The following is a 12,944-nucleotide window of genomic DNA, read 5'->3' as shown; positions in this document are numbered from 1 at the left end:
ATTTCTTCGAGTTCACAGTGAGTTTTTCCAGCCAGCACTCAAGCGCTCATACGGTAAGACGGCAAACTCCCCGGGCGATCGCCAAGATTGCTAATCTTTTTGAAACGGACTGTAGTGCTGAAGCAGAACGGGGAGCCAGTTCAAGATCTATATTTTCAATGTGGAGAAAGATGCTAAGCAGATTCTCTGAAATCACCTCGGGGCATATAGCTCAGTGGTAGAGCATTCGACTGCAGATCGAGAGGTCCTTGGTTCAACTCCGAGTGTGCCCTGCCTACTTTTTTTTAACAACCTTATATTTTGTACACAGTAGAGAAGTTATGATGAACAAAGTTTCGTAGTTTGAACAGAGACTGGCTAGGATGGCTATGAAGCTCCGTTTTTTGGGAGCTTGTGCGAAAGTGGGAAGTTTTCTCAGGGCACAAGAAATGGGTATGAACAGTGCCGTATGCACACAGTCAGTGCATGACCGTATGCAGGCGTCGTAATGATCCCCAATCTGTGTTGCAGTGATGCTGCCGGGTGATGACTACGAGACTAATTTTGGTTGCCGAGCTCTTGTTTGGTTAAAAGTTGCCGAAAGTTTGTATCACGAACTTTCACTTTTCAAGGTCTTCGTGTTCCAATCTTACAAAATGTCACTGTGTAGAACCCTCTCAGGCTAGGCTCTTACACTAAGCATCATCATCCGAATTCATGATGCGTCTGGGAGCAAGCTCAGTTTATCATTTTTGCAAGCATTATTAGGGACCACCTGTTTGATAATAACATTACATCACCCCCCCCCCCCCCCTCTCTCTTCCCCACACCAAATTTCAGAACTTGCTTTGAAATTATCATTGCACTGAGATGGAGTAGAACGGTTGGCGGAGGACGGAGCGTGCTTGCCAGCATTCAGCCTGATATCATATCATGTATGCTACCCATGATCATGCTTGGAGAACATGTCAGAATAGACGTCGACTAGCGGGTGTGATGTTCATATTTCTCCGTGTCTTGATCGTGGTCTTTGTCTTCCCCAACTCATGCAGACAGCAACACAAGGACATTCAGCATTTCCAGAAAGGTACGGCATTGCAGTGCCAAGTTTTGAACTGTTCTAGCATGGTATTCCCACAGTGGCCAGCTACACATGGCCATGCTATAGCTATGCTATAATTATTTATAGGGATGTATTGACTATGGAAGTAGCCATAAGCATGGATGGACTATGGAAGGAGGCACAGGGATGAATCGTACACAAGTACAGTCACTCAATACAGTCAGACCTCGCTTATCCGGATCCCTCGCCATCCGGAAGAAAATTGTTGGCTACCGATTTACAGCATTATGCCATGCACACATACAGTATGTGTGGTCGATTATCCGGTTCCCTCGCCTATCCGGATATTTTTGCGGAAAACGGATGTGTGTGGTTATGCGAGGTCTGACTGTATACTGTTCAAACTTTGAGTTTGTTGGATAGAACCTTAAAAATACTTGTACAGTGTAGTACGTATCAGGACTTAATTTAGCTGCCCAGTTTCTCTACCAACAGTTACCATTTTTTTGTAATTAACCTGAAGGCTACATCAAGAGTTATCTTTCAGTACTTGTCGAAGTAGACGATCAGACATATTCCATACATGTAGCATTGCGCTACCGACAGTGAGTGGTGCAAATGACATTTTAACTTCTGTGCACTGGATTGGCGTTCTTCCTGCCCCGGTACAGAGCTTCTCAAAGAGCCACCGGCGAGGAGTGCTCTCCACCGTCGGTTCCCAGCATCCAATTATGTGGCTGCTGCCGGCATGTCTGATCAGTCGGTGAGCTTGCCTTTGTACTCTACTGAAGAATACAAACAAACAAAACTGCTGTACTGCGGAACATGCATGTATTTTTGAAGTATGAATTCGTGTGCAACTGCACTTCATGCTAATCAGATACAAGTCATGTGACTGGTATAAAAGGTACTAGTTACCATGTGATTATATCAATTGAAAGGTGGCAATCAATAACATGGAATGCACAGTAGACTGGTTCCGTTCCTCTGTTCACAGAGTGCTCAGCACTCGCTCACACAGTGCTCAATGCCCGCTAGCCAGAGCTTTTCAGTCTCACAGAAAGCAGAGCGAGGTTTTCATTTATTCATGCTCTACTTTTGCATAGCTAACTGCTTTGATCCTCTCTGGAGCTCAAAGTAGCAAGTGGAACCGATTGCAATGAACTCTACCGAGCAACAAGGCATGTTTATATCGGCCCAGAGCTTCAAACAGCTCAAAGGCAGGGTGTTCATTAATAGAGAGGTTGCGCACAACGAAAATCCGTAGCGCCGTAACGAATATTTTAACGAAAAAGCTAACGAATATTCGTAAACCATGAGGTTGCGCACAACGCGTGAACTTTTTCGTAGTGGGTCGACGCGGCGGCCGCGCGGGTGCGAAGAGTCAAGACAGGGAGTTGTAAAATATCAGTATTTTAGTACTCCAGGTAATGCAAAATATTTTCGTAGATCTGCTCTGTTTCGGTCGCGTTTGGACGGATCTTCGGAGCAACTTTCGTTACTCGAACCCGGACGGTCGAAATCTAACGAATTTTTGTTGTGCGCAACCTCTCTATTATTCAAGATATTCCCCCAAGGAAGTTGGTTGCTCCCACACTAGCTATTTGGTGCTATTCCCCCAGGGCCAAAATCATATATGACCAATAGTAGGGTCTCCGAGAATAACATCGCTGCGAAATACAGTTTTGTTGGACCTCCGAGTTTCGCACAAAAGCTACCCGTAGGTAACAATTACTACAAGCAAACATCGTTCTGCCCTCGGTGTAAAGTGGTGTATGGTGTATAGGAATGCTCTGGCCATGGTAATACAAGAGTACTGGAGTACTTTGCATGCACTGTATCTTGGTAATTGCGACACCTAGTACATGTACTTGTACTGTTGAGGGAACGAACTGAAATGATAACCCAACCAGATGTCTGCACCATGCATTTCCGTACATGTACTTGTACATGTACAACTGTGTACACATGATTGTTACCCTACATGTATGCATTCATGTGATGATACGTGATTTCTCCTGTAGAGAATTGACGGAATGCTGGACGATACCTATTCCATTGCTGCGGAAACGGCCTTCATGCCTGTGGATCACGACGGTGATGGCATCGGTATCGGTGGCGGTGAGTCGTTACATCTGCCACTGGATGAGAATGGTGACATCAGTGACGTGCCCATAATGGAGGCGGCCAGGCAACGCAGCGCACAGAGGCAACGGCGTAGTGCCGATCCTGGAACATGGCGTAGCAGTGCAGCGTGGCTGGACATTGACGATGAACTTCGCCTATCGCCCGATAGCCTCCACCACGCAGATCACGTGAGTCGGCTTGCCTCCACTGTCTGCCAGACTCACCAGTATGAAACATTGGCATAGCTGTGACGTCATCCATTAGCATAGCTGTGACATCATTACACTGCATTATGACATTATTGTGCCCACAGTCTTCACAGACTTCAAGTTTTAAGACATGATGAGAACCTGGCAAGGAGCCGTATGATCATGTGAGACCTCAGTGGTATTCTCACCAGTCCACCGATTTCTGTCACATTACTACTACTACTGTCCTACACTGGGATGATGATCAGTGGTGTACATGTACATAAAATGCACATTATGTATGTTATGTATGTCGCTTCTATTCACAGGATCATCTTCAAGAGCATGCGCTTACATCGCGCAGTATGCTGCAGCCAGGCTTTCTTGAGCGGCAGAACGAAGACCGGCTGAGACGGCTGCGTGACACGGCAGGTCAGGATGCAAAGCTTAACAGTTACATGACATTGTATCTCTTTCCGCTGTACCCTCACTCCCTCAGTGTGCTGGCGAACAGAGATGCAGATGGCGATACGCACCGGGAAAACATAAGTCACATAATACCCCTTGATCAGCATCTGTTAGAGGAGGAGCGCCATGAGAGTTGTACATGTTGCATGTAGGAGCATAACCCCAGCAGAGGTTTCTATGGTTCTGGTCACCAGTCCATAAAAAGTGTTCGCCAGAAAGACCTGACTTTGCATTCACATATAGGTACTAACATGGAAGTGTATGTGCCGGTTTCCGGGTATATATCACTGCATGTCACTGCATGTCACTGCATACTAGCAGTAGTAGTACATTAGGCATACGCGTACATCGTCAGGTTCCTAACGTATCACCCATGTGACGGACTCCGTAGGCTTAGAAATGCAAGACTGGTGATGTGTTTGTTCAGAACCACTGTATTCGCTCACATTCATCGAGTCCCAGCGTATGCATGCACTGGTGCTGGATTGGCAGGGACCTGCTGCTATTCATGCCCTTAAGAGTAGAGCTCCTTCTTCGTCCAACTAGCTTGGAGCAAAGCGTATGGAAGTGTGCTTGCATCCTGTTTTCATTGCAGATGATATTCAACATGGCGTTGCCGATCCTCTCCACATTTTGAATGATTTTGTGGCAAGAAGGCCGCCTCTAGACAGGCAAGTTAGCTACCGGTATGCAGGGGCGTCGGAACCGGTGCGGCAGGTGCGGCCAAAGCCGCACCAATAATTTTCGATTTTTTTAATTTATTTTTTTACATTTCAACCTTGTTGGTGGCTTTTCGACTCTTGTACAGGTACCATGTTTTACATCGACAATGCGGTGTATCATCAGCATGTATATTCTTTTTATTATTCTATATGGCTTTTTAGGCCCAATTTTCAAAAATTTCCCGGGGAGGACCCCCCTCTCACACTTTCGCCGCACCAATGTTAAACTCCTTCCGACGCCCCTGGTATGTGTATGTATGCTAGACACTTGTCAGGACTGAGATCAGGACTGAGATCAACCATTCATGCAAGCAGCAATCTCCTGCCTAGCAATCATGGCAGTTTACAAGAAGTAGAGAACTCGAATGTATGAGCATGCCATTGAGGAAGAGAGACAGTCCGGGCTGCGTCCTACCAGCCTGTGTAGCTTCACAGGAAGCGTGAGTTTCGAAATCTGAAGAGAATGTTGAACGGTCTGCTGGGATGACAGCTACACCATAGCTCAGTGGTTAGAGCATCGCTGGCCTCAAGCGAAGGTCCCTGGCTCCAGTCCTGGCGGTGACAGTCAATTTTGTCTTCAGACTTTTCCCTTTTCCATTCCCAACTAGTGAATAAGGGATAAGAGACGGTTCAAAGTGCACTTTGGGACGTGTCTACCAGCTCTAGGTGTACATGTATGTCAACTGTTGATCCCGTGCCTACTCAGCAATCATACTGAAGTGTGCTATCCGGCTTTTGTACTATACTGACAGGGCGCCGTCACCATCGGTGAGTTTGAGGACGGAGACCACCTTCAGACCAACATCGACCGGCACTCTATATTAGGCAGCGTCCAGAGAGACCCAGTAGCTGTGGTCGCCATGCTCTATGCGCTGATTGGTTGTCACGGATGAACTAACCACCTGACTGCCGTACGGACTTGACCCAGACTTGAATCATACGCAGAACTACATGCACGTATACAGATCTACATGTATTGTGTGTAGAATTTGAGGACTATTTTAATTGCAATGGCGCTGTTCTAGGGTGGTACGTGATACATCTCGCTGATGATGCCGCTGATGATGTCGTACACGCTCTGAGTTTGTTGATTGCCTTCAGCCCCTGCTCTTGTTCACATGTCGGTGCAACACACAAATACTCATAATAACAATTACGGCATCGTGCTGTGCAACTGTGTATGTGTCTGCACGTGTGTGTTATGTGTGTGTGTCTGTGTCTGTGTCTGGTTGTCTGTGTGCTGTTCGCTATCATCGCTTCCGCGATGAGCAGGTCTGAGGTCTGAGGTGTGTGTGTTTGTGTTTGTGTGTGTGTGTGTGTGTGTGTGTGTGTGTGTGTGTGTGTGTATGTGTGTGTTCGCACGTGTGTGGATGTATGCATGCGAGTTTTTTTTGCGGAACCCGTCGACCCTGGCCAAGAAGAAAGTTTCGCCGTGACAACACACACACACACACATTGAAAAGGACAGCCAAGCAACTGTAACTTAGTTACAGGTACACACAGACATGAAGGCAAACTCGGCCAAGCAGCTGGCTCAGGGCTAATGCTTCGTGCATCAGCAGCATGGCTCATGCAAGTGTTTGTTTTTGTGTGTGGACCAGCTAGCCACTACTTCGTACATGTAACTCCGGTGTGGGCACCACCCTCGTGAGCAATGCATGGCTGTGTTCCTCAGTGCTTGCCCCCAGGACCGTGACTGTTCCCATGATTCTGATTTAGTTTGGACAGGCGACAGTAGCTTACATAGCTACTCATGATAGCACCGTGGCTATGGTATACGCCAGCCCTTTGCTTCAGATCCACCTTCTGGCTTCAGCACGAGTGCAGGGGAAATAACGTTACATCATGTACAGTGTACAACGGTGGAAATGAAGAAGAGAAGGAGTCCAGCAGAGATGCCAATGCGGATAAGGAGAGTGCTGTAGCAATAATATCATGGAACGAATGGCTCTTCTCAACTGCAAGTCTAGTAGATGCTGGTCATATCAAAGTGGCCCGTCGGGTACATCTGCCGGCACATGCATCATGAAGTTCATGCAAACTAAGTCTACCCATCCTACGGCTTTCCTCGTTGCGGTCGAGCGCTCTTCCCGGTTTGCTCCACAAGTCACGGATGACACCAGGAGTCCATAGCACCAGGGGTTAAATGGACTCTTGATGACACCTTTGGTATAATAAGTTACTCTTTAGCCTTTAAGTCACTGTAAAAAAGGAATGTCCTGGGTCGGAGATTGGCAGCTGTCCATATTCAATACTGCAGATAGCTTGGCCCAATGAGGTCACCGCCTCATCGTGACTCGACTGCAACAGTTACTATCTAAGTACAGTGTAAGACCGTCGCGAAATGAAAAGAAGTGCCGCCCATGACAATAACCACCAACATACAGACACCAAACGCTAACCAGCCGGCAATTCCCGGCGTATCCAGAGTGAATATTATGGCTTCTTGATCCTATCAACAGTGCTCTACAGTACAGGACAGTTATGTCCGATCCGACCTCCTTTCCCCACCCGCATGTACATGACATTGTATACACTGCGTTTGTTTGCCAACTCCTTGCATCTACATGACTGTGTACTGACTGTGTACATGTGTACATGTACTTGCAACAAAACCATGGACTCAGTAATCATGGTAATGCGGAGGCCGCACGGCGAGCGCCTGCATGATTGGCATTGATTGCACACGTGACGTGCGTAATCGTTCGTGCATGTAATGCTTGAGACGGTAGAGTCCAGACCAAAGGCAAAGAAGCTACATAGCAGGACAGACACGGACAGTAATGGACTCATGGACACCTGCACCTTGCCTTGACTCTTGCCGCATGTATTGAAAGTCCCGGTGCGAGGGCATCGTGCTGGGTTTGTAAACAATGCTCCACATGCGGGGCATTGTGCTGGGTTACTTACGAAAAAAGTCACACAGCGTGGGGGCATTGTAATTATTGTTGTACTGGAATACCTAAGGCTATACCATGGTTTGTCCAGCACAGACACAGTACTACATGTAGTATTGTAGAAGCAAGCACTATCATGTAAACTGACTGTAGAGTGTAGTTGCTTGCTTGCTTGTACTTGTAGTTGCTTGCTTTCGACCAGAAGCGGTGTCAGCCCATGCGACATGTGCGAAGTCCAGAGGAAGATTATGGACTACCGACGGTGCCCTGTGGCCGTTTGGCACCCAATGTGAAACAGGCTTGGTCGAGTGTGCTTGGCAGGGAACCGCAGTAGATTATGGCCGCCGCCTCCATCAGTACAGCTTCACAGCCTTTACTTTGTATAATATGTATAATAAGTATTATCCATATAAAAATCGCTCTGTGAGCGGTTCTGAAAAACCTTTACTGGTACTGCCCCGTCGTAAAAGTAAGAAATTAGAACTGGCCCATTGTCCCCCCAAATGCGAACTGATCCACCTAAATCGCGAATGACGGGACCCGAACGCACCAGTAGCACGAGGTCGGGAGGGCACAGGATCACGGCAATTATCATAGGGTAACACCAGTAGTAGCAGTAGAATTTATTATTTTGATAGGGAAGCCTACCGCTAGTACAGTACATGGCCTATGGTCCGGACCAACTAAACGTCCCCATCTGCATCCACAGGTAGGAACCTCGTGCTACTGGTGCGTTCGGGTCCCGTCATTCGCGATTTAGGTGGATCAGTTCGCATTTGGGGGGACAATGGGCCAGTTCTAATTTCTTACTTTTACGACGGGGCAGTACCAGTAAAGGTTTTTCAGAACCGCTCACAGAGCGATTTTTATATGGATAATTTCAGCTCTTTTTCCGTTCCCTCCCCACCCCAACCCCGAAGGTAAACATGTTGACCACGCGCGCGATGTACTGTATGTAGCCATGCGACTGCAATAACACACTGATACATACCAGCCCTCCCCGCCTCGCTACCCCGCACACAGATACACAAACATGTGTATGCACACGGCACACACACGTGGCCACGCACACATACGCACATGCACACGACACAAACAGGAAATTCTTCATGTATAATGCCATGCAAAGCAGTGGCCACCGTACTTGAGGAAGTCAGTTGTGAAACAAAAATAATTCAACTACAGCGTGTAGACAAGCTGACGGCCAAAGCACAACATAGCAAACATGACATTTGCCCAAGGATTGCAGTTTGCAGACCATGCCATGGAAGCAGCGAATACAGAATGTAATATCATACAAAGTGACAAGCAAGGACGTGGCCATCATACACCAGAAACTCGCAGAAAGTCACATATCCAACAGATAGAGAAGTGAACAGCAATCTGATACAGCCCACACAGGACAAAGCGGACCTGATACTCGTCCCAGGATCGCAAGTGGCAAACCCCTTTCAATGCATAACATGCAGGTGTACGTTAGACGCATGAACATCTGACCGTGTCGCCAGTTTACAATGTCATCACATGTTTACCCCACAAGTTACACACATGCACAGTAGAAGCACAATGAAAGCAATGGAAAAGTACGATGTGGTTGCTGAAGCATCTTCACACTTCAAATTCAGACTTCAATGTGGTCGTCACGGGATGATATACCTGCAAGATACAAGTGATGAAGAAAGGAAGCAGAAGGTCGTGAGGTAGGCTATGAGACACCCATGTCTGTTCAGGGCTAGTGCACTCACACGGAGAATTGTCATAATCGAGCATTTCCCAAACTGAGAAGTGCAATGAAATCCACTTGCGTGCACAGGAGCAATTTTGCAATATTATGATGCGCAATTCGACACGATCTGCGATGCTGCATGCGATGTGCCCTGCTGTCATGATAGTGACAGTCACCGCAGTATGTTTTGTCAACGTCGCCCGTGCACTCTTCTGTCAAGTCCAAAGTGCTCACATACTTGGCAATGTTTTTGCAGTGATTAACTTTTATCCTAGTTATGTCACGGGTAACTTTAATGAAGTACCCGCAGGCCGTGTCGATCCGCACATCGTCCTCTCTCTCATGTACTTGGCCTGCTTTGTCTGTGTATCCATTTCATGTGCGATCCCCAAAATCGACTAGACAGTGGGTGCAATACGCTCTCTACCTGAAGACGTTCTTCTGGCGACATCTCGCCATGTACTTGGCCTGGCTTTGTCTGTGTATCCATTTCATGTTCGATCAACAAAATCTCAATGCACTACAGAGACTAGACAGTGGGTGCAATACGCTCTCTATCTGAAGACGTGAACCATTAAATTTTTTGGAAAAGTTATACGTACACCTGAAACGTAATGAAGTACAGGAATAGAGAGAGTGACTACAATACGCTCTCGACCTGATATAGTGATAACGTGAGTACAGTAAGTATCGTTTATAAAGTGACCGGATATAATGATATACCGGTTATATATATATAGTGATAGAACATGTCAAAATCAAAATCAAATCAGAAAAAATACAGCTAAAATATCACTATATACACTATTATCGGCTATACCGATATATCGCTTATTGTGATGGACTTCAGGAAGCAAACCATATCAAATGTACAGGAAAATATCGCATATAATGATCAAGAGTGATGATCACAAAACAATTGTTTTTTTCGACGTACTCATGATCTCTTTTTGCACCAACCCATTATTTTAACTGCACACACATGTCCGTTTCTGGCTGTGCTACCCCTTGCAATGTGCTCCCTTTGTATGCTCTTGTCCGTTTCTGTATGCACGTGTCCTTTTCTGGCTGCGCTACCTCTCGCTCCCTTTGTATGGTATTGTCCTTTTCTGTATCTTTCTGCACGCTTTTTGTCCGTTTCTGGCTGTGTTGCCTCTCACGATGATGTTGCCAACTCACGTACACAGCCACTCATGTCTGGCTCTACGCAACTCGTTGGACACGGAGTACGCGAGTACGGATCAGGCTTTTTTTTGGAGAACACGCTGAAGAAGCAGCCATGCCACATGATGTATCGAAGTATTAGTACATGTACATGTACAGTCTGTACTCGTACTGCACTGCCATGCACTGCTCTGTGTCATGCACCGGTACTCAGTCCGCGGAGCATGCATGCACTTTCAGCATGCTTTTTCCAGCGTGTACGCATCATTTCATGTGCAGTCATGTGCCATGTGTCGGTCAAACATGCAAATCGGCTATAGTGATGCACCGGATATAGTGATAAATTTTCGAAAATCAAAGGGGCACGTTTAATATATCCGATATTTACTGTACAAGACACTCTCCACCTGATAACGCGTTAGAAGCAGGGAGTGGTATTTTACGACTCCCTGGCCTGGTTAGAAGGTAACATGTCTACAGTCCCACCGTACCCTTCCGACACGACTGTAGACCATTACATTTTTTTGAGAAGTTATACGTACACCTTAAACGTAATGAAGTGCAGGAATAGAGAGAGTGACTACAATACGCTCTCGACCTGATAACGTGAGTACAAGACACTCTCCACCTGATAACGTGTTAGTAGAAGGTAACAGGTCTACAGTCCCACCGTACCCTTCCTCATTCCTCATTCACCATCGCGCGATACCCTGGCACACACTGGCAACATATCAATGGGGTGCCTTACCGTCGTCTAGAGGAGACGTCTTCGCAGCAATATTTTCCCTCCTGCGCATTCAGTCGCCGACGCGACAGCGTTCACGGGGCCATTCCAGTTGCGGAAGACATTCGATTCATCGGGCCAATTCAGCAACAGGGCCGTGGACACACAGGGGGCAGAGGAGAGACATTGTTAGTGGACAAGAAATATGCAGTGGCAAGTGGCGAGTGCCGCATGGATGTCAAGTTGTCATGCACAATTCAGCTATTACTTACGGTCCAGCTAGTCCTGCCATTGCTCGCTCGTCCTGGTTCCTCCTCGTTCGTCTTCCTGCACGTCTGCACTTCTCCTTCCCCACCATTGGCTTTGCGGTACGGGGGTGCCGGAAGGAATTCCCACCATGTATCCATGTACATGAAGTCCCACCATGGCTCTCCAAGTACATGTCCACGCCCTGTCAGCAGTTTGTATAGTACCGGAAGGAGTTCCCACGATGTCTCCAAAGGCCTAGAGCGGACGTCTTTGCAGCAATTCTTTTCGCCCTGCGCATTCAGTTCGCCGACGATGTCTCCAAAGGCAAAGGCCTAGAGCCTAGTAGAGGGGACGTCTTTGCAGCAATTCTTTTCACCCTAGTACCCTGCACATTCACTCCGCCGACACGACAGCGTTTACGGGGCCGTTCCAGGTGCAAAAGGTCCACGTCAGCAGTTCTCAACTATTTCCCGTACGGGATAGTCGCCGCGACAGCGTTTAAGGGGTCGTTCCAGGTGCAAAAGGTATCCATCAATGGCACTTTGCAGTATGGGGTACGGAAAAGGGGCCTCCTCGTTCGACTTCGTCGACTTCTGCAGTTCTCCTTCCCGTCAGGGGTACCGAAAGGGGCCTCCTCGCAGTTGTCCTTGCCGTCAGGTCCACGTCATGCAATTCTCAACTATTTCGCGTACGGGATAGTCGTCTTTGTCGTACGCGACATCGGCGTTTACCGAGTGGCATTGGCACAAAGCAGACCGTTGACGGGGTCACGTGTCAAAAAAGTATCAACAAAGTGTCGACTACGTGTCGACCACGTGTATAGCGGTACACTCAGCGGTACACTAATTCTCGTGCCATTCTCGTGTCACAAAACTGGAACATCGAGTACCAGTATGGAAAGGCTTCAGACAGGAAGCCTTTCCAATATTTTATGATTCTCCACAGGCTTTAGCCGAAGTCGGAATATCCGCCGTACTGGCACGTCCTCAAGTTTCAGTTTCAGTTTCCGATTATACCGCATGCAGATGGTGAGCTGATCTCCCAGGCTTGGCAAGTTGGCGTCATGAATCTCATGATTATCATGCGTCTATCAGTGGCCTGGCACGAGGAGAACATGGATGCAGTGAATGGGATTTTCGGTCTTTGACCACTTTCTGGTGAGCTCAGAGCTGATCTACTCACCTCCCACCGCTTTAGGAGCTGCATCTGCGCCTTGATCCTTGAAGGGTGGTGGCGTTCCTACGGATGCGGAAAACTCGGTTTCCAGCCGAGTCTCACGCGAACCGTGATTTTTTTAATCAGTCGATGCCTCTTGACGTGAGGCTTCCCACCAACTACATTGTACCAGTACCAGCTGTATCCGTACAGTAGTATACCTGCTCTTCTTTGAAGTTCTTTCTCATCAATCCCCCAGATAGGCGTTAGCCTTTGGGTAATCCTGAAATAAAGATTATTATTATTAACCGTGCACGATTCACATCATTCCTTCGTTCCCTCTTTCTGTTTCCTCTATTTCCAGTACGTAGCCAGGGATCGTCTCATCATTAGCCGGGAAATCTCCGCGGTATACAGTCATGTACATGTACATGTAGGTGATAGCCTCCGGCCAGTCGGGGTCATCAGAGTCCTTTTGCCGG

At 47.4% G+C, this 12,944-nt stretch overlaps 1 protein-coding gene, 1 long non-coding RNA gene and 1 other non-coding gene across 4 annotated transcripts in view; 2 read left to right on the top strand and 1 right to left on the bottom strand.

The window, feature by feature from the left end:
• The window catches only part of LOC135805182 (zinc finger CCCH domain-containing protein 13-like), a 39,372-nt gene extending 33,646 nt beyond the window's left edge, over positions 1–5,726 (top strand). For both annotated transcript variants that reach the window (XM_065319186.1, XM_065319185.1), the window contains exons 30-35: positions 1,032–1,066; positions 1,714–1,805; positions 3,067–3,357; positions 3,687–3,789; positions 4,421–4,496; positions 5,300–5,726. In XM_065319186.1, the coding sequence (XP_065175258.1) occupies positions 1,032–1,066; positions 1,714–1,805; positions 3,067–3,357; positions 3,687–3,789; positions 4,421–4,496; positions 5,300–5,372 (670 nt within the window). In that variant the 3' untranslated portion in view covers positions 5,373–5,726. The remainder of the gene's footprint in view (positions 1–1,031; positions 1,067–1,713; positions 1,806–3,066; positions 3,358–3,686; positions 3,790–4,420; positions 4,497–5,299) is intronic.
• Positions 201–272, top strand: Trnac-gca (transfer RNA cysteine (anticodon GCA)). The gene has a single exon. It is a non-coding gene; the product is annotated as a tRNA-Cys (tRNA).
• A 2,830-nt stretch (positions 5,727–8,556) lies between the features above and the next one.
• Positions 8,557–11,438, bottom strand: LOC135807086 (uncharacterized). The gene is made up of 2 exons (XR_010551445.1): positions 11,083–11,438; positions 8,557–9,100 (listed from the first exon to the last, which is right to left on the bottom strand). It is a non-coding gene; the product is annotated as an uncharacterized LOC135807086 (long non-coding RNA).
• Positions 11,439–12,944: the final 1,506 nt, after the last annotated feature.

Source organism: Sycon ciliatum, chromosome 1, assembly GCF_964019385.1.
Source record: "Sycon ciliatum chromosome 1, ocSycCili1.1, whole genome shotgun sequence".
NCBI classification, from domain to species: domain Eukaryota; kingdom Metazoa; phylum Porifera; class Calcarea; order Leucosolenida; family Sycettidae; genus Sycon; species Sycon ciliatum.
Note: the sequence above shows the minus strand (reverse complement) of the source record. Positions and strands in the feature narration are given on the sequence as shown.